The 24,067-nt window shown below is 35.1% G+C and overlaps 2 protein-coding genes across 4 annotated transcripts in view; one reads left to right on the forward strand and one right to left on the reverse strand.

Moving 5' to 3' along the window:
- Positions 1-12,894, reverse strand: part of sh3kbp1 (SH3-domain kinase binding protein 1) — a 65,354-nt gene extending 52,460 nt beyond the window's left edge. Inside the window, exon 1 of one of the 2 annotated variants that reach the window (XM_044104045.1) lies at positions 12,208-12,894. In XM_044104045.1, the coding sequence (XP_043959980.1) occupies positions 12,208-12,244 (37 nt within the window). In that variant the 5' untranslated portion in view covers positions 12,245-12,894. The remainder of the gene's footprint in view (positions 1-12,207) is intronic. The other variant, XM_044104042.1, reaches the window with a different exon arrangement.
- On the forward strand, positions 45-23,899 carry tfr1b (transferrin receptor 1b). Of its 2 annotated transcripts, none has more exons than XM_044104031.1 (19): positions 45-157; positions 2,079-2,116; positions 2,712-2,931; positions 3,711-3,891; positions 4,673-4,810; positions 5,412-5,496; positions 6,731-6,850; positions 10,679-10,774; positions 11,280-11,419; positions 12,947-13,116; positions 13,194-13,313; positions 14,823-14,908; positions 14,989-15,052; positions 15,121-15,188; positions 15,660-15,727; positions 16,949-17,039; positions 17,946-18,173; positions 20,004-20,153; positions 21,022-23,899. In XM_044104031.1, the coding sequence occupies exons 2-19, from the start codon at positions 2,084-2,086 to the stop codon at positions 21,232-21,234; spliced, it is 2,271 nt and encodes a 756-aa protein (XP_043959966.1). In that variant the 5' UTR covers positions 45-157; positions 2,079-2,083; the 3' UTR covers positions 21,235-23,899. The 2 variants fall into 2 exon arrangements, with proteins under 2 accessions (XP_043959966.1, XP_043959965.1); XM_044104030.1 differs by having other exon boundaries at positions 53-157; positions 2,082-2,116.
- Positions 23,900-24,067: the final 168 nt, after the last annotated feature.

A 24,067-nucleotide genomic window follows, 5' to 3' on the forward strand; every position in this document is an offset into this window, starting at 1 on the left:
GTATTGCAGCAACCATCAGTAAAAAGAAAAAGAAAAAAACGAACGAAGAAGACAAAGAACTTCCGGGGCTTGATCCCGCTACCGCTGAAGCGCAGTATTTGTCGTTTCGTGTGTGTTTCGATATCATTCATTCAAGCATCTGCAGAACAACTTTAAGGTGAGCTACACTATATTACGCTTTTTAATATATTAAATTCATTAATTTATTGCAGCCTCGGATATATTTTAGGCGCACTGCGCTTTACGTAACTCCTGTCAAAGTCACAACAATAAATATATTTCATATTAATAATGACTCTTCTCCAATATGCACCAATATTCGGCCTAAAATTAGAATTAGCTTCCCACATCCTTCAGCTTTTTATTTTAATGCAAAAACACAGAAGTTAAAAATACGGCCTGTTTTTGCTAATGGAATATAAATAATTATATTTGTCCTGTAAATTAATCAACCAGTCATGGTTTCCTGTTACTGAATCACCGCTGAAATGAGTCATCTGATGCAGCCAGAGACAGTTTGTTCTCATTCAGGTTTCAGTTAAAACTATTATACGCTAATAAATGAGCATATTTCCTCGTTTTGTGCAAATCTGCTATTTTTTTTTTTACGAAACATTCTCAGGAAACTTAACCGAATCCTTAATAATATTTCTCTCTAGTTATAAAATAATTGATACAGACAAGATTCATTGCTGTATTGCTCCACCTTCTGTTATTTAGATTCCCTCTTTATTTTGTTTTAACTATATAAACCAGGTTTGTCGCTGCAGTTGTTTTTTTTAGGTGACCAACGTTTATTTATTATAAAAAAAAGAAGAAAGTTCTGTGTTTAGTTATTGCATCATCTCTTTCTTACTATTTCCTCCTTCTGTTCAGACAGGAAGGAACTTTTTATCCTGTAATGTTAGGTATTTTAGCCATTCCACCCAACGAAGATTTAAAGGAAGCAGTTAGACTTTCTTAAAGAATGAGAGGAATTACTGGTTTTCAGGTAGAGCCAGCGGTGGGCAGATTACCCCTAAATTGTACTCAAGTATTTTTACTGAAATAAAAGTGAAAAGTAGCAACCCAAGAAAGTACTCAAGAGTAAAAGATATTTGGGAAAAAGGCAAGTTAAGTAATGAGTGACTGATCAAAATGTCACACATTTAATATTCAAAAATCAACCAGGCCAAAATATAAAGTTATATGGCTCTTGATAGTTTTACAAATGTTTTATAAATGAGTTGGTTTTTTTATCTGACTTGTCATACAGTTTTTTTTTTTTTATAAATAAATAAATAAAGCAGTAGTTTTGTTTTATTCAGACCCACAAAGATCTCTGTGAATTAAAAAAAGAAAACCAAATGCACAGTTTTGTTAAACCTTTATGCTAACATCACCAAAGCTACCATTATATTCCTCAGTTAAAGACAAAATAATTACACTTTGAGGCTCACAGAAATACATATGTGATTTAAATTATTTAAACAAATTTGAGATTTTGTTGACAGTTGAAGCCGAAGTGTTTTTTGTGTGCAGTTATCTGAAATTATTCAGCTGAAATGACATAATTAGTTACAGAAAAGCAAGTAAAAAGCTAGACTTGATAATAATCCGTTACATAAGGAACACAGTGTTTCATCCACAAACGGATCTCTGTGTATAAAACAGTTTTTTTAAACCGTTTATTCCGATCCACCCTGACCTCAGGAAGTTTATACAGAAAACTTTCCCCTCCCTCTGGAAAAACAAAAGCATACGTGACTCTCCTCCCACGCTCAACGTTTCCTGGTGTTTCTTTCCGTCCTTTTCTCTCCTGTTTGGTGAAATATGTCAGATATTTAAAACAAGAAAACTAATCAATAATTATCGATATCAACTGATGTTAAACACTTACATAGTGATAATTCTTTAAGCCATATTTTCCAGCCTTGCTGCTTTTACAACTTCGAGCAGCTGATTAGCATTAGAGCCTTCCTGCCCATATTATCATCATTAAGTGTAATTTTCCTTTTGGATAAAAAGTGATCATTTAATCGAATTGAATGTGAGATTATAACCTCATGACCTCTTTATATTTCTCTCCATAAAAACAGCAGCAATGGACAAGATAAGGTCGCAGTTTCAGAGGATGGTGAGTGTTAAAGAACAAAACTCACTGCAAAAACACATTTTAACAAGTATTTATGTCTAGTTTCAAGTGCAAATAAATAAATATATAAACTTAAAAGTACATTTTCAGCAAGATACATGAGCTTGCTTTAAGTCAATAACTCTTGAACAAACAGTGGTTCCACTGGCAGATTTTTCCAATTCAAACAGGAAACATTTCTTCTTAAAGGTGACAAAAATCTGCCTTCGAACTACTGCATTTTCTAATCCGGAGTTCATTAATTATTGACCTAAAACAAACTTGTAGCTCTTGCTGAACATTAACTTTTAAGTTAGTTTTATCTTTTTTCAAGTATAGAAGGATATTTGAATTAGAAACAAGACAAAAACACTTGGTAAGATTTAGTATTTTCTGTCATTTTTAAATAATTTCTCTTTAACTTAAAGTGTAACTATAGTGAAGGAATAACTTCAACCCAGACAAATTCTGAATAATTCTACCAAAGTGGACGGAGTTAAGAAGCAACTTCGTGGCTTTATTTAGCAACTTTTCACACCACTCTAGCAACACTGTTTCAAACAAATCAAGGCTTTCTGCCCTTATCGTGCGTCTCTAGATGAACAGTGAGCGGTACAGCAGGTTCACGCTGCAGCCGTCGGAGAACGGCGAGAGGCACGCCGAGAGGCACGCCGAGGTCAACCTGTCCGACTACGCTGCAGACGGCGACACGGCGGCGGAAGCGCCCGGGTCGCCGAGCTTCAGGCCGGCGCCGCTGCATCACAGCAGGCGGACCATGGCGTTCATGATCCTGGGAACCCTGATGGTGTTTCTTGGCGGTCCGTTACAGTTTCTCTCTTTTTTTAAACGTGATTTTTAATGCTGTAAATAACAGTTTTCTACATTGAAATTCCTCATCTGACCAAAAGAGGTCAGATGGTGTTTATATTTGAAGAACTTGAATTAATACGAGTTAAAACATTTAATTTCGCTTTGTTACCAATAAAGTATTTTTAAATTGCACTGAAGTATAAAAAAACAAACAAAAAAAACTTTTCTGCACCTTTTTACTGTCCAATTATTCACTGGTTAAATTAAAAATAGTCAACATCTCAGCTATACGCTGTTTTGGTATAATTACCAAATATATACCAAGTATAATTACTTACTAATGTAAGTGAATTAGAAAGGGATTATTTAAACATCTAAGTATTTTTTTAGCATTTATTTTAGCTACAAATGATAAATTGTACTTTAAAGGTATGCTATCTCTTGCTTTTTAGGCAATAAAATGTTTCTTATTTAGAAAAAAAAACATTACTTAAATTTTTCTGATTTTTAATATTGTATATTAAGAATATATAATATTATTATTACCAACTCAAGTGGTTTATTTTATAAATGAAAAATCAGCAGAAATGCCATTTTTTTCCAATTACATAATTAATCACCAACATAGAATAATCGATTACTGAAATAATCGTCAGTTGCATTCCTAATTTATATACCTCGTTGTCAGTACGTCATTTTTAATGCATAAAATCTGTTATTTAGATCTTTATTCCCATATTTGATGGTATGTCTGAGGGGTAAGGATTTCATCGTATGTCTCCTTCAGGCTACCTGGTTGGTTTCATCAGTCATCATAAACCTAAAGTCGAGTCTGACTGCGGACCGAGTTCGACGGATGAAATCGGCGTGATGGATGCAGGAAAACCTTCGCCGACTCTGTCCTGGAAGGACGTCTCTCAACTCCTAACGAGCAAACTCAGCAGCGAAGCTTTCAAAAAGACTCTTAAGTAGGTCGTAGAAGCGCTCGGCGTCAGATTTAATTATTCTGACTCTAAAGCTGAGAACACAGCTCACCATGTAAACACTGGGAGTCAGACTAGTTGAGTCATTAAGGGAGCAGATTAAATGTTGACTTTTTAAATCTGAATTTATGTTTAGTTCTAGGGCTGAAACAATTAATTGTCAACTAATGTAGTAATTGATTAATCATTAACTGCTGTATGGACTCAATTTGATGTCCATAACAACTTATTCAGATCAGTAATTAAGCCCAAACTGTACAAAGTATTTTTACATTTTGCATAATAAGATCATTTGTCTGTAAATATGTTTTACCCAAAACTCCTCAAGTAGCATAGTTTTAGCTAATAGGCTACATTACTTAGTGTTTATTTTCTTGTTTAAAAAAGGAATTGAATTAATTAAATCTTTGAATGTACTTCTAGTATAATATAAAAAGATCTTAAGTGGTTAAATGAAAATTTTTTATAATTTCTGTGCCAATTTTTTGACCCAATTAATCGATAATTAAAACAATCGTTACCAGTTTATTTACATTGGCTTGCAGAAGTACAGTTTTGCTTTCCTATTAAAGAATAATATTTACAGCTGTGTATAAATTTGGAGACTTTTTAAAACATAAATAGAAGACTATATCTAGATTTCAACTTTGTATTTGTGAAAGTCTTATGCCGCGTGAAGGGCTAAAGGTTGGAGAATCCACAAAGTAAATATTTTTTTCCAAGTGGGAAAAATAAATAAATCAAATGCCTTCCTTTTGATCTGCAGCGATTTTGATATGAAGAGTCGCTCGGCAGGAAGTGAGGGAGACATGATTCTGGCGAACAGGATCTTCGATACGTTCAAGACGCTGGGGATGACGCCGTGGACAGACATCCATTACGTTCAGCTGCAGACGCCCGACAAGTCGGTGACATTACAATTTCTCTGGTTTACAAAAAAAATTTTTTTTTAAAACTTAACGATCCGACAGGTTGTCGCTTTTATAGAGCAATTTATAGGAAAGTGAACAATAAATCAATAAATATAGAACATTCAGTATATAGAATATTCACTGAACTCTGATCCAGAAACACTTTATCTGCTCAACCTCTCAACCAGCTAAGAAACGTTGGTGGAATCAACTAACTCGCTCACTCTTTGGTTGCTTAGCAACAATCTGCTGGGTCAGAAGCAGTTTCAAGTTCCACCCATCTGTGGTTGCCTAGCAACGACCTGCTGAGTAACTGAAGCAGCAGCAGTTTCAGATTCCTCCTCTGTGCTTCGTAACTGGTTAAAAATAAGAAACTACAGCACGGAGTGAAAACTGTTGGTCATGCCATTAGCTTGGTAGTATTTCAGACATTTAAAACAAAAAAACGAATGAATACTTATCGATATTGACTGATATGAAACACTTATATTGTGGTCTTAGTAAGTTGCTGTAATGTAGTTGTGTGTAAATTTAATTTTAATTTTATTTTATAAGTGAACAACCCACTGATAGCTTTACCTTCTGCTTTTACAGCCAGAACCCCAACACAGTTTACTTTGGTTCAGACGTCATCAAGCCTGTGGGATATTTGGCCTACAGCAAACCGGGCAGAGTTGAGGTGAGTTATTAGGACGTGACCTTTAACCTCTCAGGACCATTGTGAAGGATCCTCGGTCTTTTCTCGCCATAGACCGTATTACAGGTTTAAACGTGTTAAATCGGTTTAGACTTGGCTCTAATCTCAATCAGACCGTTAGCTTATTGACACTTAGACTGTTACAGAACAGCTTTGGGTATTATTAGACTGTTTAGGCTTCTTTTCCAGTAAACCTCACCTGCATTAAATCCTTACAGTAAGTCTGTTTATTTCAGTGATTCACTTCTGCACTGAATCGCCAAAGAACTTCTCTTTTGGGTTAAATTATGGGTATGTTTGAAATTTAGGAAATATTTTTACTTCATCTTCTGTGAAACCCAATTATAATCTATTTTATCTGATAAATAAATAGTAATAATAACATAGAATATCATTTAATATGTTGATATTTTTTCTGTCATACAATAGCTTTTTAAATTTTGATAGTTTATAATATGATAAAAATGTAAATGAAAACATAAATAAATTTAAAGATGTACCAAACAAACTCATTGTATTTAAGTAAAAAACAGATAAAAAAAAAGCACATACATGGAAAACGATCCTAAAAATATGAATATTACACAAATATAGAAAAAATTAATTATAATACTAGGTGTAAATATCTGTTTTTGTCTTATTACAATATTGGCATCTTTATGACTAAAAATTTTTACAATTATAATTTTTAATTAGACAAAACCTAATTGCAATGGAATAATATAAAAAATCCATTTTAGTTTGAAAGCCAGAAATATAAAAATAAATACATTTCAATTAAATAAATTGGTAAACGAATAACAGTAAAGAAAAAGTAGCTGAACTTTACTGCTTCCCCAATTTTAATTCCCTTTTACAAATTTTAAAAATCCTGTAAATTATAAGAAAAAAAAGCAATTAAATGCAAACTTTTTGTTATTCAGATTCAGAATTTACTTAAATAAAATTAATATTTTATCTATTTCAGGTTACACCCAACGAAAACGAATAAATAAATGCCTTTGTTTTCATAAAATAAAAGTTACTGAATTACGTTATTGAAAAAAACTACAGGTAGGTTTGCTTGTTGATAAGCAACCACAACTTTCCGGTCTCCAGTTCTTAAATCTTTAACCTGCAGTTTCTGATTCTTAGCCAGCTCAAAGTTCTCGTTCAGAACCATAAGATGCAGCTGTTCTGCTGCGATCGAAGCTTCACTTTCTCCTGACGCCTGCAGGGCCGGCTGGTGTACGGGAACTACGGCCGTCAGAAGGATCTGGACTTTGTTCAGGGAAAAGTTGACCTGAAAGGCGCCGTCCTGCTGCTGCGAGCCGGAAAAATCCCTTTTGCACAACAGGTATGTGTAGATCAGTTTTTCTCAACCTGTGGTGGTCTACGGGCGCCCCCTAGTGGTCCACGAGGTACTACATGTAAACAACCGTTTGTTACGTTAGCTCAAACTGCGACCTACAGCTAGCTTACCAGAGGATTGTGTTGAAAAATAATAATGGATAAGTGGCTTAAGTCAATTTATACCGCAGCATATACGGAAAACCACAAGTGCAAAAATTCAACCATAGAAAAGTCTATTGTCAATCTGTGTTAAAGAAATTAAAAAAAACTAAATTATTTCATTTTCATTTACAGTTTGTCATGCAGAACTGATCTGATCGTTTCCATAGCAACGATCAGAAGCAAGACTTGCACCAGAGCTCCAGTGAGGTCATTCATGACGTCTGAGACTTTGAATGCGTGTAACTCAGTTCATCGTCAGTCAGGATCTAAACAGTTTTGTGAAAAGCAGCTTCGTGCCGGACAAGGATTTTTAGTATTTCAGCGATGCTTTACCCTTTAATTTTTCCAGTTGGATGGGGACTTGGTTACCTGGTCACAACAGGTATGAAGAAACTCTTTGATCATTACCTTCCTAGAAATGACTTGGACCAGAGTGTCTCTCAGGACGAGAGCACTTCCTTTGGGAACAAACCTTCAACGGTTCCCAAAGAGCAAACTGACCCGGCTGGGAAAGTTTGCCTTGAAGAGGAGCCAGTTGTCTTTGAAGACACTGACATTAATTTGACTGACATTTCACAAGGCAGTACCGAAGACAAGAGCACTGGCTTTGGGAACCAACTTTCAACGGTTCCCCAAGAGCAAACTGACCCGGCCGGGTTAGTTTGCTCTGTGAGCCAGAAAGTTGACTGTGAAGCCTCTGCTATGGATTTGACCAAGACATCGTCTCTCGACGCTACTCAGGATGTGAGTTCAGTCTCTGGGAACGATTTACCCATTGTTCCCAGAGAAAAAACTGACCCGGCTGGGAAAGTTTTTTCTGGGACTGAACTCACAGAGAAACCTCTGATTTCGTCGATTTCATCTCTGGCTTTGTCAGAGATGAAGTCGCTGGCCGGCACATTTTCCAGCATCTCAGACTTGAAAAGTTCCTCGGACGAGGAATTTATTTCAGAGGGACAAAGAGTTTACAATGAAAACAGAGTGCTTGATCTGTCTGTGAACTCATTAAGGCGTAGGGTTTTTGTTGATTCTGACGTGAACTGCACCCTGGACGGGGAAGCAGGTTCAACGGACAGGAACAGCACTGAAACCCGAGCCAATGATGGTTCGTTCACGTTTCCCAAAGACAAAACTACCCCGGATGGGGTAGTTGTCTCTCAGGATGAGAAGAAAGTCTTTGGAAACCAGTACTGCACTGTTCCTCAGCAACCAACTGACCTGGAAGGGAAAGTTGTGCATGAGGAACGAAGCAGGATGAGACAGACAGAGGGGCACATCTGTAGATTTGCAAACCGGTTTGACAACAGCTGAATGAGTGCCGGTTTTCAGAGCATTCTCAACCTGAGCGTCACCAGACGGTGTCTGGCTCAGAGACATCTGTTTAAAGAGGCTTCATCTATCCCAAACTGTGCCAGTCTGATCCACACTGCTGTCCACCGACCAGCAGTGTGGATTTTCCCCAGCAGAAATCTCCCCAGTTTTGATGGAACTGAGGGAGAGAGAACCATCACCAGACGTGGGGAAACAATATCAAATATCTTGTTTACTGGAATCGGTTCTAGTCTGGCTTGACTCTTACGGTGGCAGCACAGATTGGGAAATGTACTGCAAAAACACCTGTAACGGATGTGGAACGTCGTTCTTACAGCTGCTGAATAACGGCCCCATCGTTGTGCTTCCATCCTCACCATCACTCACCGACACCGTTTCTCTTTTTAATACCTGGATAGATATGTGGCGCCAGCCTTATTGTTCCAGCTGCAGGTCAGGCTTAACCCGGAAAAACATCCTCAGCAACAACAATGTAATCGTCCTGTTTCTGCCACAGTGGGTCAAAAGAAAAAACCCTGTTATTCCTAATCCCGTCAGTCGTCTGTTATATGTAGTAATGCTGAGTCAGCTCACTTCTACAGCTACTTGATTCAGGGATAACAGACTGTAAAGGTGGTCAATTAATATGTCCTCCCTCCTGGTAAACCCTGCAGAGAGGACATGTATGAAAGGGGATTTATGTATGTTTATGAGAAGAGAACGAATGCAGAGAGACCCGATAATGACCACCTGAACACAACCAGTGTGACGGTTTCTCCTGGCCCTCCTCTCCAAAATGACGACAGTTCTGGAGAGGAACCAGAACCTCTAAATGTTGAAGAAGAGAATAGCGCAGAAGATACAACAAGCAGCCATTTTGAGGAAGGAGAAAAGAGAGAGAGTCAGACAGAAGATTGGGGTCCAGAAATTTACAACAGAGTAGAAGAAGAAACTTTCTGGGAGGATTTTATGCCAGTGTTATTGTTGTTGTTTAGTTGTTCTTGGTGTTATTTCCTTGTCTTGTTTCTTACTGGGCTGGTAATTCCACACTTTTCTGTCTTGCCATTGCTTTGTTCAGTTTTCGTGATTCTATATTGGGACTTTAAATGGAAGCATTGGCAACTTTTAAATAAATTTAAAGTTTAAATAAATTAAATAGTTAGCAGGTTTCTCTCCGGGCGCTCCGGCTTCCAGCCATAGTCCTAAAAAATGACTGTCAGATGAATTGGTCTCTGTAAATTATCTTGAGGTGCGAATAAAAAAATTAATTTTGTAATTAAACTTTATAAATAGTTTGCAGGTTTCTCTCCGGGTGCTCCGGCTTCCTGCCACAGTTTAAAAAAATTCAGTGTGCTTTATAGTGAATGCAAATTGGCACTTGTTTAGAATAATAATATCAATTATATATATATTGATATAGATAAATATATTGTTATATCTAGATATACCTCTGTAGATCTATATATATATATATATAGATCTATCTATCTCTCACTGTTTATAGCAAAAGATAGATATCTCTCTCTCTAGAGAGACCACTGCATTGAATTGAATAAACTACAATACGTAAGCAAGCTAAAAGCTTTAGCTTCCATTGAGCAGTTAGTAACAGTTTGCGGTTGTAAAATTAAACAGTTAAAATGCACAACATCAATAATGTCACGTTAAAAACCCACAAAATAGCAAAAATGCTCATGAATCATTGTATATCATTGAATTTGTCAAAAATATATGTTAAAATATAATATTTGTGAAGAAAACACAGAGCTGATCCTGATACCACAGTTACCAACGGCCACAGAAAAAGGAACTGTCAGTTACAGGTTACTATGGTAACCATCAACTGTCAAAAACAGAGCTTAATGTCTGGAGAAACAACTTATTGACTAAGCAAAATACATTTAATGAATAAATAAACAAATTTTGACAAACTCCACATCTATAATATTATTAAAATAAAACTCTGTTACAATTACACACAGATAGACGTTTCAAAGCCTTTATTTCTGTGTGGTTCACTTTCACACTGCATTGTGTCAAACTAAGAGCAGACAAATAATTAAAGTATTAATTACAAAATATTGTAAATATATTTTGTATGGTTGAATATATTATATATATATTTAATGTTTGTGTTATAAAATATAGGCTGTAGTAGAGATTAACTTGGTACAAACAATTTAAAATATGCTCTGCAGTTTTTGTCCAGTTGAAAATAACTAAAACAGGTCCAATAAGTAATGGTTTGAGGTTTACCATTACTTGTTTTAGATTCACTACTGTTAACTTTTTCTACGAGCAAGAGAAAATGTTGAAAAGAATGTTGTTTGACCAGGAAGTGAATCTGTTTTTGTTTCAGGTGGACAACGCCGCCAAGATGGGAGCTTCTGCTGTTCTCATCTACCTTGATACTGAAGATTACAAACTGGTTACAGACACTGAACTCTACGGACACGTCAGTACAAAACAAAGTCAAATATAGATTCTCCGCACATTATTGTTTACAACCAGAAATTTTAGGCACAACGCTGGAGGGCAAAAAGACGATTCTTTTACATGCCATCCGTAGCTGCAGTAGAACGATCCTGTCAACAAAATGAAACCTGGAGATGTGGGGATTATGAATTTAGTGCAGAAAAAACAGTTAAGAACAAGGACTACGTGACTCGTTGCCACAGCAACTGACTGACAACAAAGCCACTAATGTATCAGAATTCATTTTTCTGACCTCATCTATTTGTTGTAGTGTTGACTATTAGTAGCAAAGCACTGCATTCCTTTTACTTTTATACATCACGCATACATTTAAGATAACTCAACAGTTAAAACGAATGGTAGTTATTGTCGGCGAGCAGCTTTTTGCCCTCCATCAAGTACCTCTTTCGCCACCCTGCAAGGGGTCTTCACCCAGCAGGAAACCAAAAACAAAGGTTTCCTATTCATTCATCTTTCAATTCCAGGTCCATCTTGGTTCTGGGGACCCCTACACCCCTGGATTCCCATCCTTCAACCACACCCTGTTTGCCCCAACGGAGTCAGCTGGCCTCCCAAAAATCCCGGCCCAGACCATCACTGCCAACTCGGCTACAACTCTTCTAATGTTAGCAACTCTTCAAATACTGCATGACGGATGTAGCTGAACCATTTTTGTTTCAGGGTGGAGGTTGTAAGGCATGACTTAAGTTATTCTTAAAAACAATAAATGGGTGCCCAAGTTATCAATTAATGAGTGAATCTAAACATATTAGGGCCATTGTAGATAGAAAGGAGGAAGAAAAGTACAATTTTGAGAATAATCTCAGAAACTTTATTTTTTAAAAATGTCGAAATTTAAGAGTTTCAACAGTAAAAAAAAAAATCAACTTTTGAAAATTTTGAGCTTCAAAAGTTAGAACTTTTTGACTTTTCAAGCTAAGAAAATGTCCGTGTTTTTTCTAGATTTTTTTTTTTTAGATTAACTTCAAGATTTCTAATTTTTTAGCACATTTTCAGCTTTTCAAACTCAAATTCTTGTATTTTTTGTAAGACATTTCTGAGATTAATCTACAAATCTCTGAATCCCTGAATTTTCTCCTTATCATAACATAAACGGGTAAATTTTTCATAGTATTTAAAAAATAACCGTTCAATTTTAACATTGTTTTGTGTTTGTTGTATCACATACTGATGGACTAAACAGAAAATTGTGGTTTTTCACGGAGTTAAACTCGGAAATATTTATCAAATATAGCAAAACAGGAACTTTTTAGGTTGTTAAATTGAAAATTAAAAGATAAAAAGGATAAAATATGTAAAATACGTAATAACCCTTGAGCAGAAATATCGTGCTGTCTGTGGTTGCTCTTGAAGGAATGTTAAAACTTTGCCCTATAAAGTGCTTTTACTCACCACAGTCTTGAAAATCAATCGTGCTTATTGGCGCCATGTCTTTTGTCTTTAAATCCTCGCCTTCGTGTCACATTAATCGCCTTTAAATGAGAAGTTGACGCTGCTTCGCCGTGAAACTCGATGAGATTTTGGAGTGTTTATATTTCAAAACAGAGCCGTATAAAGTGCTTTTTATATCCCACAACGGACTCCGTTTGAACGACTTCTCTGTCCCGTTCAGAGAAAGCTCCGCCATTTTGTTTCTGTACGGCTCCGCTTAAGGATGACCAGCGGCGCCCTCTGCTGTATGGCGGCCAAACTACAACATTAAAAGAAGGTCTAGCGGACGTTACTAATAGATTGGAACCAATTTTAATCTAATAAACCATTAATCGACAATTAAATTTAAGTTGATTAACTGTTTGCATCCCTTATTCAGACCAATTATATAGATTTACACTTTCTAAAACTGATTTAAATGTTGAAAGAATCACATTTGGAAGAGATAAAGGCCTTTTGAGTAATTTTCCAGAAGTTTCACAAAGCAGGTGAAGGAGTTGGAGGATGTATTAATATATTTGAGTTTATTTGCATAATTATGAGTGTGCAAAATGGAAAATCCACAATAAATACAAAATTATGCACCCAGTTCTGTCAGTTTTAGCACAATCACGCTACTGAAAAAAGAGCAATTCCAATAAATCATTAAAACCCCTAAATTTGAAAACATAGAGTGAACTTTTATGTTCGTTGTTCCCAGGAAAATTGGTGGCCCTGAAGTTGATACAAACAGTGACTTCAAAGGTGAACTAAAGTCTGTGGTTTACAAGCTGGGTGGCAGCCAGAACATCACTGTGGAGGTGAACAACGTTTTGGTCAATAAGGAGATCCACAATGTGTTCGGCGTGATCAAAGGATTTACTGATCCTGGTAGGTTTTTTCTGCTGTTTGGTGATCTTAGTTATTAAATGTAAGGTTGCTGAGCTGAGTTTAATTTGAATATTTAGATCGTTATGTTGTGCTGGGAGCTCAGAGGGACGCCTGGGGGAGAGGTTACACCAAGGCCACTGTTGGCACCTCGGTGCTGATCGAACTGGCCAAGGCCTTCCAAGAGATGGTGAAAAAAGGTAAGAAGTTTAATTGTAAATATCATGTTTTTCTTATTCATTTTACATTTACTATGATTTACTTCTTTTTCTGAATGTAAGAAACAGGAAAAACAAATGACATGCAGCAGCCAGTCTGCAAAAACACAGAATCTTACCAAGAATTCTGGTCTAGTTCCTAGTGCCAATATATTAATACACTTGAAACAAGACAGTACTAACTTAAAGATAACCTTTCAGCAAGCTGTAGGAACTTATTTTTAGTCAGTAATTTATTCATATTGATGAGAAAGTACAAGTTCAATTGGCAGATTATATTATTTATAACAAGGTAAAACTATTTTGTTGTAAGTGAATTTGACTGCCAATGGAACAAACACTTTTTCATCAATATTAAGGAACTATTGAGTTATTTCTTGCCGAAAAGGTGCGTCTAATTTAGTTTTGACTTATTTCTAGTGTATTAGTAAATTTGCATTGGAAACTGGAACAAAAATACTTGGTAAGACATTGCAGTGAAATTGTTGAAGATGTCAGATACTGATGTTGGAAGATGTTGGATACTAGAAACAAATACTTGTTTCTAGTATCCAAACTTAAACCAGCTTGGATACCTATCCAACCGGCACCCTGCGTAGGGATTTAAAAGTTCAGTCTGTTGTTTGCCATGGTGCCATGAATGGCCTCTTGCTGTTGTGGGCACTGCTAGCTAAGAAGTTTGCTAACTCCAAAGGAATTAAATTCCCTTAGATATTGTACGTGTTTATGTCTTGTTCTTTACTATCCATGTTTTATTTTGCTCCTGTAAATTTGAAATAAAGTTAGTGGATGGGAAAGAAAGAGAAAACATGAGAAGAGAAAACGGAAGCTTAAACAGTCTTCACCTATTTCAAAATAAGAGCATGAATATAAACTATAAAGTACTTTAAGGATTCTTAAGTCAGTAACCAAAACTTCAGCATTTGCATTTTATTCAACTAAATGTTTACAAAAAGCCAATTAAATTAGTAGTTTAGAATTTATCCAAAAAAATGTATTTAAGGGAAGCATTTTGGCTAATTTTAAAATTAGCTAAGAGCTAAGTGAAAAATTAGCTATGTATGAACAGATTACTGGGAGTGAGCCCATCATTTTCCACTTTATATACAAATCCTATTTCAAATAATATTTCTAGTACTTGAGATATTTTTTTGTCTCTTCAAACTAAAATTGATATATATATATATATATTTTTTTTTTTTAAAAAGTATTTTATACAAACCAAATAATGACTTAAGAATTTGAATTTGGTGTGGGAAACTCTAGTCCTCAATCCACAACGTGAGGAGTTTTTGAATTATAAACAGAACAAAAGATTCCGGTAAAAATCTGGAAAATTATGACGTTTCTATCTAAGAATATGTAGGAGTCTTATTCTTCCTTCATCATAAAAGCTTTAGATGCTTTTATATAAAGAAAAACTGAATGTTGAGATTGAAAAGTTTAAGTTATTTTGCTGGTTTAAAACTTTAAAAATGTCCCCTGTTTTAGATGATTTCAGGCCGAGAAGAAGCATAATATTTGCAAGCTGGAGTGCTGGAGAGTTTGGAAGCGTTGGCGCCACCGAGTGGCTGGAGGTAAGAACTACATGTTTAAACTAAATTCTCTGCTTTGGGAGAAAAGGCTTAAACAAGTCGTTTTGTTTTGTTGTTTTTAGGGTTACATGTCCTCTCTTGACCGAAGCGTCTTTACATACATCAACCTGGATGGAGTAGTCATGGGTACGCACTGTAAAAACCAAAACATGTTGGAAAAAGTGGCTAAAACTGATGAAGTTTATGTCTGACAGGTCAAGAAAGTTTCATCGCCTCTGCAAGTCCGCTGCTGTACAGCCTCATTGAGAGCACGATGAAGGAGGTAAAACACAACTTTATGATGAACCGCAAACTAACTGAAACTTCTGGGCAATAAATTATTGAAATGAATAATAATATTAACATTTTAAGACCATTTTTAAGCTAATAATAATAATGGCATATTAGTACACCCCCCCAAAGATAAAAAAAAACCCCTTCAATTTCTAAAGAATAGCTTGTAATAGAACTGGTAAACATTTTAAATAGCCAAGCTAAATCAACAAACAACCAAAACAACAATTAAAGTAGATCATAAAGTATTTGTAATCAAAATTTTAAAAATACACAAAAATGCCAGTTAGGATTTTTTACTCAAATGTTTGCAGTATTTCTCAAAATGGCGGCTTTATAATCGTATTAAAGGGAAGCATCTTTTTAACCGTTGTTGTCCAAATGAAAATAATCAAGCTCATTTTAATTAATCATGTGAATATTTGATTGATTTATTGTGACATTTGTCTGTTTCTTGCAGGTGAACATGCCTAGAAAATCTGACTCAATTTACCAGGCGATGGGAGGAAATAACTGGGAGTCCAGAGTGTAAGTAGGAGATCCCCTTAAAGTGTTTTTATTTTTTATTTTTTCAAATGAAGTGAGATTTTATTATTATTTATTTTTTATTTACCATTTGGTGCACATAAAACAAACATCACATATTAACAAACAGAGGTATTTATCTATAAAATAACAAATATCCAACTAGATAATCCCCCAAAAATCTAACAAAAACAAAATACATGGAAGAACACCAGGAATCAAAGTTAAATAACCTGTGGTTATTCTTCTGTAAAAACAAATAATCATTGTTATTTTTATGTTATTTGGGAAAAATAGGCGGTAAATGTACAACCAGAGAATCACTCCTTTTTCGCTTCTGCTCTTATTCAAGCAAATATTTGCTAATTTTACCTAAATATAGTTTAAAAATACATCTTGGGCTTCTTGTTTTCATCCAATTGTTATTTAATTATTATTTTGTTTAATTTGGTAGGAATTGTTAGTGACAGTACTTGTGATTAATGTTGAAATTATTATTTTTGTTGTTGTTTTTATTTTAAGGCATTTTGCCTTTTACCTGCAGAATCACTTCAGAGCTGATTAGTTCAAATTAAGGTGGAGAAGGAGATTTTCTCAGAACAATACAAAACAGGTTGTTGTTCAAAACAACCAAAATAACAATAATTAAAATGGATACATTTGAATTAATCCATTTTAAAGCATAACTACTAGTATGCATTTGGGACTACACTGCAAAAACACAAAATATCACCAAGTATTTTTGTCTTGTTTCTAGTCCAAATATCTTACTACACTTTAAATAAGACAAAACTAACTTACAAGTAACTTTTCAGCAATATATAGAAACTTGATTTTAGTTAATAATTCTTTAAAATTGATGAGAAAAGTACTAGCTCCATTGGCAGATTATTTAATTTATAACATGGGAAGAATGTTTTAGAAGTGAAATAATCTACTAATGGAAGTAGAACTTTTTCCATTAATATTAAGTAATTATTTACTTCAAATAGGCTCCTATTTCTTGCAGAAAAGTTTCTTATAAGTTAGTTTTTTCTTATTTCAAGTGTACTAATATATTTGTAAATGAATCTAGACAAAAATACTTACAACTTTGTGTTTTTGTAGTGTAATAATCCCACAATTTAATGCAACGATCAGCCTTGAATTGAGTTTTTTAAGCCAAATGCATTGCTACCGTTGAAAAAAAACTTATTTTTGAAAAAGTATTTGTCCTGCTTGCAGACTGAGGACGATGTCGATTGAAGATCCTGCTTATCCTTTCCTGGCTTTTGCTGGAATTCCCTCCATGTGTTTCCACTTCATCCAATCAAATGTAAGTTTTACTTTTAAAACATAAATATATTTTTTATTCTGAAAGGTTTCAGTTAACAGTTTGGGCTGAAACTATTAATCAGATTACTTGTGTTAAATTTGCTGAAAGAACTACATACTCAAAGCAGTAATAAAGCAAAAACAGTAAGAAACATATACATTTTGCAATTAAGATTTTAAAAAAATTTCCTATCAATCACATTTTTCATCCAATTATTAATCAGTTAACCCAAAATATAATCAACAGATCAGCCCTGTACTATAAATGGTCAAGTTGTTCATGCTGTTATTGCATTTTAGGCAATAAAATGTTAATTTTTTATTTATAAAATGACTTACATTTTTCTTTATTTTTTTGTTTATTTTTAATATTAAATAGGCATAAGACGTTAAATTAAAAATCTGCAAAATTCATCCATTTTTGTTTCAGATTAATCAATTAATTGCCAGAATAATCAGTTACTAAATTAATCTGAAGTTGCAGCTCAACTAACTACATTTGTCATTAAATAATAGAGTTTTTCAGTCATGAAATAAATTACAATTTCCAATTTCCTTCAAAATTATAATTCAGTTGGTTATAAATATCTAGCAAATCTAGTAAACATGTAATTAATTCAATTTACTTTATTTATACCAAAAGAAAAATTAAATGTTAATTCAAATTCTTCAAAGAATTATTGTAGAATTAAGATGAGTTACAACAACAATCAGAAAGGTTGATGGGATCAGTACCTGGAAATAATACCCAAGATGGAGAATAACAAGAGCAAACAGCGTCTTATTGTTTTAAATATTGACTAAATGAAAGTATTTTATTGTATTGACCCCCGACTGGGCTGTTGTAGCTTCTTAATGTGTTAAAGTTGTGGTCTTAAATATGGCTTTGTTGTGGTTCTGTTTAAAGTCCGAGTCGTACCCTTACTACGGCACCGGCCTGGACAACATGGACCACCTGAACTACCGAACGAGCCAAAGCACCAGCAACGTCACGGCCACGGCGGCGCAGTTCGCCGGCCTGATGGTGCTGCGTCTGGTCCATGACCACCTGCTGGGTCTGGATGTGCGCAGATACTACGGCCCCATCACGAAAGCTGTTTCCCAGGTCAACAAACGGGTCAACCAGCTCACTCAGGTTCGGACTTTTTCCACCTGATTCACATTTAAGATTCATTTTTTTATAGAATTAAATGGAGTAGTCAAGATTAGGGCTGGGTGATACACTGATTTTATTGATTAATTGAATATTTGGTTTTTAACAACTTCATTTTTGGAAAATTTGCGTACTCAGTGGCGGCCATCTTGTTTCACAAGTGTTTGTTACGGTTTCTATTTCTTTGATCTTTGACTTCAGGAAAACTTTACAATAGAATATTAGAGCCAGGCTAAGATTTTTATTTTTATTTATTTTTTGCTTATGAGAATAAAATAATAATATCACCAGAATATTATCATATTACACAGGTGTCAAACTCGAGGTCCACGGGCCAAATTTGACCCAACAGAACTATTTATGTGGTCCACTGGACTAAAAATGTTCTCATAAATTGAACTTTAAGATTTGTTTGTAAGATGTGTTTAAATATTATTTTATCAGTCAAATCAAATCAGTTTTCATTAGTGTGGATGCCCTGCAGCGTGACGTAAGAGCCCCCATCTCACTGCTGGAGGGCAAAAACCTGCTCGCTAACGATGACTAGCATTGGTTTTAGTTGTTAAGTTGCCAAATAACTCGCTAAATCTTAAATGTACGCCTGATATATAAAAGAAAAAGGGACACAGTGGTTCACTACACAATAGCAACTAGGCAACAATAGCTGTAGTTTGGTTATGCTAGCTTTACTTTAGCATCTGTAACATGTAGATGTGATGGGTAATTCAGTGTTTTTCAGTTCATTTACACAATAAAACATAGCAGTGCTGACAGATCATCAGTGGAGCAGGTGTTTAGATTAGCTAATCGACCGCCGCAGTATTAGCTTAGCTAACAGCAACAGTAGCTAATCTATGACTGCAGTTTTAGCTTAGCTAACAGCAACAGTAGCTAATCTATCACTGCAGTTTTAGCTTAGCTAACAGCAACAGTAGCTAATCTATCACTGCAGTTTTAGCTTAGCTAACAGCAACAGTAGCTAATCTATCACTGCAGTTTTAGCTTAGCTAACAGCAACAGTAGCTAATCTATCACTTATCAGAAAATAAACATCGAGCCTAAAAACATAAAACTATGACGACCTGAATGTTCTGTTTGTGTGGGAAGCGTTTGAGTATTTTTTGTATTAAATCCTAAAAAATGAAGTGGTGTTATTGTCAGTTGCTATGGCAACGAGTCTGCCAAAGAGCGAGAAAAAAATGTTTTTTAGTGATTCCCCTTACAAAAACATCCCATGAAAATGACACGTGATCACATGTGATCACGTGATTTTACCACGAAACTTTCCAAAATCACACGAATACATGTGCTTTCACATATGATTCACATCATTCACTTGTAAAAATTTGTGTGAACCACATGTGATCACATGTGAAAGTCACATGTGATTTTCATGGGATTTTTTTTGTAAGGGTAACGTTTTTCTGCATTATTTTTCCCTTTACTGTGACGCGCTGCCGCCGTAGCACTGAAATAATCACAGCACTGATTATTTCAGTGCTACGGCGGCAGCGCGGCTTTGGATGGCACGTATAAGAATCGTCCTTTTGCCCTCCAGCATTATGTGCATGCCTGAAATTTCCAGATATAAATAATAACATGCAGGGGATCCATAGGGACAAATTACATCAATGTGAAAAGATCTTATAAGATGTTTTAAGGAGTGCTAATCGAACGCAGATGAATTATAATAGTTTGTTAGCAGGTAGTTTTATACGTACATTGTGCCTCAACCAGCCCTTTTTGGACATTCTTAATCCGACACTTGTGATCAAGATATAAAGTGTTCATGCTGTGTTTTCTTCCTTCCAGTCCAGTCAGCTGACGGACGTCAGTCCCAACTGGCTGAATAGGGCCCGCGGCTCGTACAAGCGAGCGGCCGACGCCATTGCCGGTGCCATCGCCAACACGGACTTGACGGATAAGGAATCCTGTCGAATCCTGAACGACAGGATCATGAAGGTGAGATCGCTGCAGATCGTAATGGATTACTTGTTACGGTTTATTTAAGTAATGAGAACGTTTTGCAGAAGTAGAAACTTTTGTTCTGATTTTGTATTTCTTCTCCCCTCTCTGGTCCAACTGTGGCTTGCTGTGTAATTCACTTGCTGTAAACCAAACCACAGCTGTGGCCAGATGTTTTCCTAACCCTTTATCTTCCATTTTTTGCCATTACAATTGAAACATCGTAATGGCAAGATTGTGTGTTTTCGACACAAACATTGAATATAAATAAAGTTTTGCACACCTTTGTAACGAGAACACATTTTGTCATACGACTGTCGGTCAGAGGCCTCTTCAGGGTCGATGTGAGACAGACTGCTACCATAGATCCTTCTCACTTTACACTGCAAAAACACAAAATCTTACCAAGTATTTTTTGGTCTAGTTTCTAGTGCAAAAATGACTAAACTTGGAATAAGACAAACTGACTCAAAAGTAACTTTACAGCAAGATATAGAGGCTTGCTTTAAGTAAATAATTCATTAATATTGATGAAAAAGTTCTAGTTGCATTAGCAGATTATTTCACTTATGACATTTTTCCCACATTATAAGAATCTGCCAGTAAAACTAGCACTTTTTAAAATCAAAATTAAGAAATTATTTACTTAAAACAAGCTCATGTATCTCGCTGTAAAGTTATTCTTAAGTTACTTTGTCTTCTATCAAGTGTAATAAGATATGTGCACCAGAAACTAGACTAAAATTACTTGGTAACATTTTATTACCACATTTATTTTCCCTTTTAGGATAAATAAGGTATTTCAGAATTGAATTGAATTGAATTGTTGATAAAACCAAACCTCTTTCTGCCTTTCCTCTCTCAGGTTGAGCACTCCCTCCTTTCTCCGTACGTCTCCGTCGTTGAGGCCCCATACCGCCACCTGCTGCTGGGCCGCGGCCCCCACACCTTGGCGGCCATCGCTGAAGCCCAGGATCTGAAGAAGCTCCGCCTCCCTCTGGCTCTGGCCACCTGGAACCTGCAGGGATGCGCCAACGCCATGGCCGCCAACGTCTGGGACATCGACAACGACATCTGAAGCAGGAAACAGGAAATCTGTGTGTGAGCGTGTGTGAAGCTACTTGAAGGTTAATTATAGTGCTCCAACTTTTTAATACCTGAAGCACAAGTGAGTCACAAAATCTAGAAAAAAACCAACTGTGAACCTTAAACAAATCACCTCCTCAAAGCACTGAAACTTTATTTATACTTCTAGTTTAGTTTGATATTTATCAGTGGCAATGCCCACTATATTTATTGTTTGTCTTTTTATACAACATTATCGGAAGCAGTGCCTTCCATAATTATGACGGTTATACTGTCGAAAGCCACAGCAGCATCTGCTACTACAATGACTCCCTAACTGTTGCTGACGAAACGGAGCATCGGATAACGCTGGGATTTCACTTTCCTGGCTCACACGTCTCCCGTTTGAACTCCAGATGATCAATATCTGCTGGGAGAAACAAAATATAGAAAATCGCACCAAATTTCCAATTGGTTTGTCTGGATTTGAGCAATTCAGGGGTGTCCAACGTTTTTGTCTCGTGGGTCAAAATTGTCGACTCAAAAGTCCTAAAAACCCAAGCAAATAAAGTAGCCCAATTTATTTTATTGTATTTATTGTAGTTTCAAAACTTGTAAAGGATTTTATTTAGCAAAAGGGCAGTCGTAAATAATAAAAAATAAATAATAAATAATAGTCGCAGTAAATTTCCACCAAAAACTTCAGAAATGTATTGATTAATCTCTGTAATTTTCTAGAAAAAACGTGGAAATTTTCTCAGCAAAATTTTTAAAAAAGTTTCAATGTGTGAAACAGAAATTTTCAAGTTTTTTGTAGAAAATTTTGTGAGAATAATCTCAACATTTCTGAAATTTTTGGTGGAAATTTACTCCTTATTTTCTCTTCGATTACCGTGATATACTATTGTAGATTTTGGACCTTTGCTGTTTTCAGTTTTGTCTAGATTTGATTGACTGAATAATTTTATTTTCTGTAATAATGACAGAATTAAAGCCACTTTCTTCTTAGCTAAGTTTATCAAAAAATAAAATCTAATTTAGGTGAAGCAAATTTGACTTTTCAGGAAAAGTCTTTGGATGTTAAAAGGAAATCATTATGTGAAAATTATATTGGTGAAAATTTTTAAAATTAAAATTCCCCATCTCTGGGCCAAATTTGTATAATTTTTTAATTGCAGTTGGGGGCCACACAAAATCACCCCAAGGGCCACTAATGGCCCCCGAGCCACACTTTGGACACCCCTACTCTAATTACTTAAAGTCAATATTTGGTAAAATGATTCTGTGCAACCTTTAGGCTCTAATTGGTTCCATAATTTGCCAAAAAGCCGTTTATGTTGCACGGTTTGCGTTGGAGCACGTATTAGCATCATGGCGTTATCGGGAGCAGTGCCTTCCATAATTAAAATCCATTATCGGGAGCAGAGTCTCCCATAATGCCGACTAGTGACGGTAGCTTTTGTCTACCATTTTCTGTCTATATTTGTGTTTGTGTGTATTTATCGGGAGCAGTGACTCTCATATTTCACTTCAAGGGTGGAACAGCTTATCGGGGACAGTGTTTCCCAGAGTTTTATACTTGAAATTTTCATTTGTTGGGTTTATTGGTTGGATTTTTGTGTGTTAAAATTTCTGGACCTGTGTAGTTTCTGTGCAGCTATATTTTTTCCTGTTTAGATTTCTAACACTGGATAAACCTTACTGGGAGAGGTGGGCAATCGACAATTTATAACTTTTAGAAATTTATGGTTGTCAACATTTAGTGCATTTAGATTTGAGCAGCACAATAAATTATAATAAAAATGTTTTCAATACCAGATTGTAAACATACAACAGAGTATTAGGACAACTCTAAGATGAAATGTTAGAAAATAAATAAAACCACAAGAATAAAATTGAAAAATCACTAGAAAAACTCAATATTACTCATTAAAACTCAAAAATAAAATCAGAACAATGTGAGAATTAAGTCATAAAATTACCGGAATAAAATTGTAAAATTACGATAGTAAAATTGTAAAACTACAACACTAAAGTCGTAATATAACAAGAATGAAGTCAGAAAATTTAGAATAAAGTCGTAAACTTACAAGAATAAAATTGTAAAAGTTTTATTGTAAAATTTTACAATAAATTGTACAATTTGTCAGAAATGTTAATTTTACAACTTTTACTCTTACTAAAGTCGTAAAATTACAAGAGTCAGAAAATCGAGAATATAGTCGTAAACTTACGAGAATAAAATCATAAAATCACTTGTATAAAGTTGTAAAATTAGGATAATAAAGTCTTAAAATTACAAGAATGAAATTGTAAAATTTGTTTTAGATTGATTAGCTACTCAATGGTCGTCTTCTTGAAAAGTTGTTTTTAAAACGATTGCCTGCCTCTCCCTTCTAGATAATCCAGGTCAGCAGTTCACGGCCTGTTTTAGATTTACTGTATGTTATTATCATTAGTGTCTAAAATACTGTAAGCCTCACTACCGCCAAATATATTACTGCTTAAAAACAATTCACAAGCCACATAAGAATTATTCAATGAATCAAACCTCTGCATGCATTCTGTTACCTAAACTTGTTTCAAATCTTGCTATTATGAATTCATTTCCATAAATGTTCGATCTGGTTGTTAAATCTGTTTAAATAAAAAAAGGAATGTCTCAAAATTCATTTTAATTCAGTATACCTTGTCTAAATTTCTTCAAATTGATGGCTTAATATGAAATCTGTAATGTTTCTAAATTCAGCATACAAATTTAATAAACTATTTGGCTAAGCATCACTTACCTCTGCTGTCTGCTTTTTTAATATAACCACGCATAAATTGCTCCAGTAAGGCATATA

Source organism: Gambusia affinis, linkage group LG21 (genome assembly GCF_019740435.1).
Source record: "Gambusia affinis linkage group LG21, SWU_Gaff_1.0, whole genome shotgun sequence".
In the NCBI taxonomy this organism is placed as follows: domain Eukaryota; kingdom Metazoa; phylum Chordata; class Actinopteri; order Cyprinodontiformes; family Poeciliidae; genus Gambusia; species Gambusia affinis.